This window comes from Helianthus annuus, chromosome 11 (genome assembly GCF_002127325.2).
Source record: "Helianthus annuus cultivar XRQ/B chromosome 11, HanXRQr2.0-SUNRISE, whole genome shotgun sequence".
NCBI classification, from domain to species: Eukaryota; Viridiplantae; Streptophyta; class Magnoliopsida; order Asterales; family Asteraceae; genus Helianthus; species Helianthus annuus.
In genome coordinates this window covers 5948857-5953527 of record NC_035443.2, presented here as the reverse complement: position 1 = coordinate 5953527, position 4671 = coordinate 5948857, and the positions used below count along the sequence as shown (strand labels likewise).

The following is a 4671-nucleotide window of genomic DNA, read 5'->3' as shown; positions in this document are numbered from 1 at the left end:
AACTAAAAACACTAATGAAGTATCGAACACAAACGGACACGTTATCGAACGTTCATGAACATAAATGAACGAACGCGGCATCTGTTCATGTTCGTTCATTTAACTAAACGAACAAAATTTCTTGTTCGTGTTCGTTTGTTAAAACAAATGAACGAACACAAACAAACTTTCCGCCAAACAGTTCACGGACTGTTCGCCAAACGTTTGGTCTGTTAAATTGACACCTAAATCATGGACAAAATGTGGAGGACTAAAGAGCATACTCTTATAAAACCTTGGACTCAAAAGCTAAAAGAAAAAAACTTTCCAACTTTTTTCCAAATCTTACACTTTGCCCCCCTACAAAACACACTTGTTTATAATATTCACTCTTAACTTATTACATAAAATCCGAATTTCACGGCACACAGCTCACAGACCTTTTGTTTGCTTTCTTCTTAATGGAGGGGCCTTAAAACACACTCTCTCTCTCTAAAACATAGTTTCTCTCTCCTCATCTTGTAACTTCTCTGCGTTCAATTCCTTTGAAGATTGTTCTCATCGATCGGATCTTCTTCTTCTTCTCTCAACTGTCACTTATTTCCTGTTTCTCATCAATTTCAGGTAAAATGCTTCATATAATTCGTTGATTTCGTTAAATTATCCGATTATTACTCTGTTTACAGCTTATTTGTTTAACATATTGAAGTTTATTAACGCCGAGATCTGGATTTTGCTACTTTTTGTGTAGTTTGTTAGTTTATCATGTTGTTTGCTGTATGTTTTTGCTTGCATGAGGTGAACGCTGTGGTTATGAGATTAGTTTTGGTGTTATGTGTTTGTTTGTTAGGTTTTCTGTTGATTTGTTTCGAGAAATTTGTTGTGATTGTGAGATTTATGTTGAAATTGTTTTGTTTCCGGTTGATTGATTATGTTTTGTAAATTAGGGTTTTAACTTGTGCTGATTGATTTTAGTCTACTGACAGCTTTAATTTTGAAGATACCGGATATGCATATACTGAGAAGCTTTTTAAGTTTTTTTTTTTTTTTTTTTTTTTTTTTTTTTTTTTTTTTTTTTTTTTGTCCATTGCCTTTTCCAAAGGTCAGATACAGAACTTGTTCACTGGTATATTGTAATAATTTTTCTTTTATTTTTAATTATTTTATTATTTATTATTATTTTTTGACTATGTGTGTGATTGCTGGTTTATAAATTTATTTAAGTGACTGGATTATGGATGAATGTTGTATCAGTGGAGTTTTGAAAGATTGAAAGATATGTTGTGTTAACAGTTGGATATTCAAGCAGATTAAAGAATTTCTACAAGTTTGGATGTGATGACTCCACCTCTGTTAGATGTCGAGGCGGATGCAACGGGAAACGCGTCCCTAATGACTTCTGCTTCCAGTATGGAATCAGTGTTTCAAAAGAGCCCTGGATTAACCGAGCGGAATTATCTCGGATTATCAGATTGTTCATCCGTTGACAGCTCAGCTGTTTCTGGAATGTCCGAGGTGAAAAGGGATAATCTAAACCTTAAAGCTACTGAACTGAGGCTCGGTCTTCCGGGATCTCAATCTCCTGTGCGCGATTCAGACGATTGTCTTGATGAGAAACCGTTATTTCCATTGGTGCCTTCTAAAGAAGGAATCTGCTTAGGTTCACAGAAGATTGTTGTTTCTGGAAATAAAAGAGGATTCTCTGACACCATTGGTGAAGGGAATTGGATGTTCGGTTCATCTGTGATTGATTCTGACGGTTCGAAATCTTTGGTCCAAGGAAAGTTTACTGGTAACACGAGCGTAAGCGGTAAGATTTCGTCGGGAACTCAGGCCGCGATGATTAAAGATGCGGCATCAAAGGTGTCGCCCCAGGAACAAACTCATGTACCCTACGGAACTAGCCTTAACAAAGCCAGTGCTTCTAATCCTCCTGCTGCTAAGTAAGCGTAATAGAGAAACTCGTTTTTTTAATGAAATGAGTAAATATGAGTTTATCGATTTATTATCAATCTTGTTTGCAGGGCACAGGTAGTTGGTTGGCCTCCTGTTAGATCGTTTCGCAAGAACATTTTGGCTACAAATTCGAAGAACAACGATGAGGTGGACGGAAAACCGGGTCCCGCTGCTCTCTTTGTGAAAGTTAGTATGGATGGTGCTCCTTATCTGAGGAAGGTTGATCTAAGAAGCTACACTACTTATCAACAGCTTTCATCGGCCCTAGAGAAGATGTTTAGCTGCTTCACTATTGGTGAGTTGTTTCTATAATCTATGTAAACTTTTGTCTGTGTAGGCATTCAATATTCACGCAATATTACTCTCGTTATAACGCGCAATATATATTTTTTCCTAATGTAGGTCAATGTGGAGCTTCCGGAAGGGAAAGTCTGAGTGAGAGCAAGTTGAGGGATCTGTTGCATGGATCGGAGTATGTGCTCACGTATGAGGATAAGGATGGTGACTGGATGCTTGTCGGGGATGTGCCTTGGGAGTAAGTGTCACGCAACTTGCGCTATTTTTTCGCTTTAATAATGTTATTTCTTATTTTAGTATTGTGGCAATTTGAAGGGCGCCAAACTCAAGTAACCGAATAATTAATAGTGCCCATAAAAAAGGAGAATCATTGCCATCTTTGTTGATAGCCTTCTATCTATGAGTATATCGATCCTATATTCAAATAGCTATCATGATACGTGTTCTCGATAAATATAAATTCTTAACGGTCCAGTACTGAATACTGATAGAATGTGTATTTGAAAATTGCTATGGAATACGAGATTAAATTCTGAATAATTGGAGGTATGTTTATCAGGGTAATATACTATAATAAAGTTCCTTTGCCTCTTTTAAGGAAAAATTGGATCCATGCTAATTTGTACATGTGTAGGTATATTTATTATTTAATCACTTAATTTGATTATTTAGTTAGCCTATTTACCAATTTAAACCCAATAATGCTCGAGTGTTCTTACGTTATAATCAACCCATAAGCGAAACATATATAATCACACCACCTTAGATAATTATCATTTTTGTGAACTTCTGTTATTTGCCTCATAAAAAAGATCATGTATTTTAGGATAAAAAAACTAATAAATCCATTGTTTTGAGATTCGGGTAATATATTTATGTGCTTTAAACAAGTTAAAACGATACTCGAATTTCTACAGTATCATGTATCCATGTGTAGTAAATTCAGATGCTATGCAGTTAATGCGGTAAAATATCGGATATCGGTAATGGACCGATATTTGAAATATAGGTTATCTCGGTGAGATATCGGTGGGTTATCGGTAATTTTAATATAATGCAGACTTTACATATATAGCAATTTAACACAAATAATTCAGTGATATATCAGTGATACATCGTTATATCGGTCAAATATCGGTGATATATTGGTTATATCGGCCAAATATCGGTGATATATCGGTTATATCAGTCAAATATCGGTCAATATCACCGATAATATCGGTACCGATACTTTGACCGATATTTTACTAAGGGACCGATATGACCGATATAACCGATATCTCACCGATATTAACTGCAAATCAGATGATCTTTGAATGTATTGTGCATACTCCTCTTGAAATTGTTGTGAATCTCTTTGTGAGCCGTTGGTTGACTTTTGCATTTAATCCTGACCATTGTATATAATAGTTGGATTCTATATTCTTGTCAAATCTATGTTCTGTTACCGTTAACATGTTTGCTTTTGATCATTGCCGTAATACAAATTTGAATTGAAACATAAACACTAGACGAGTGATCAGCTGTTTATCAAGTATTTTTCACCATATCTCCAAAATCATTTCACCTGTTTATCGGGTCTGGTGTAATAGATATATACATATACATGTACATATATCATTTCGATTGCTTTCTAATATGTTTTTTTACTCTGCGTGATGCCAGTATGTTCATCGGTTCTTGCAAGAGGCTGAAGATCATGAAGGGCTCTGATGCAATTGGCTTAGGTATGCGTCTAACTCCACTGTCGGATGAAAACCGCAACTGAATGTCAAATTACTATATTACCCTTCACTTAGAACACAAATCGACCAACTTGTTTATAACATTAACATGATATCATCCTAATGTTTAATGATGTACTACAGCTCCAAGGGCTATGGAGAAATCAAAGAACAGAAATTAGCTTCTCTTCCGAGTGAAATGCCGTTATGTTTTGAGGGGAAGTGGTGTGTGTTTCTATAAATAGTAAGAGTAAAATGTTTCTGATATATTAATATAGGAAACCTTTGTTTTCTGACTACTTACTCTTTGTCTTTTGATGAATGTGTGTTTGTGTGATTTTAAAACACTTATTATTGTATGGATGTTTACTATGTAGTTAATATCCCGATATATTACCGATATATCAGTGATATATCAGTAATATCTCAAAATATTGGCCAGAATATCCGTACTGATATTATCGGCGATATCGACCGATATATCACAGTTTTTCCTTGATATCAATACCTTTCTTCTTAGTTCTACCATTCGTCTTTCTTCTTATTGCTACTATTAGTGATTTAAGTCTTAATGTTGTTAGTTATTAAATATTAGTGTTTTAAGTCTTGGTTAGTTCGTACTTGATACAATTGTTAGGCTGCACGGTATGGACGTTGAGGACGGTCCGTCCTCCACCGGCGCCGGCGTCGACCCCGTCCCGCCCCCCCGTCCTCC

General features: G+C 35.7%; 1 protein-coding gene across 2 annotated transcripts; it reads left to right on the top strand.

Moving 5' to 3' along the window:
• Positions 1–397: 397 nt before the first annotated feature.
• On the top strand, positions 398–4455 carry LOC110889332 (auxin-responsive protein IAA8). Of its 2 annotated transcripts, none has more exons than XM_022136845.2 (6): positions 398–603; positions 1289–1922; positions 2004–2230; positions 2338–2470; positions 3898–3959; positions 4101–4455. In XM_022136845.2, exons 2-6 carry the CDS (start codon positions 1318–1320, stop codon positions 4136–4138), a joined length of 1065 nt encoding a protein of 354 aa, XP_021992537.1. In that variant the 5' UTR covers positions 398–603; positions 1289–1317; the 3' UTR covers positions 4139–4455. The 2 variants fall into 2 exon arrangements, with proteins under 2 accessions (XP_021992537.1, XP_021992536.1); XM_022136844.2 differs by having other exon boundaries at positions 405–603; positions 1273–1922.
• The last annotated feature ends 216 nt before the right edge of the window (positions 4456–4671 follow it).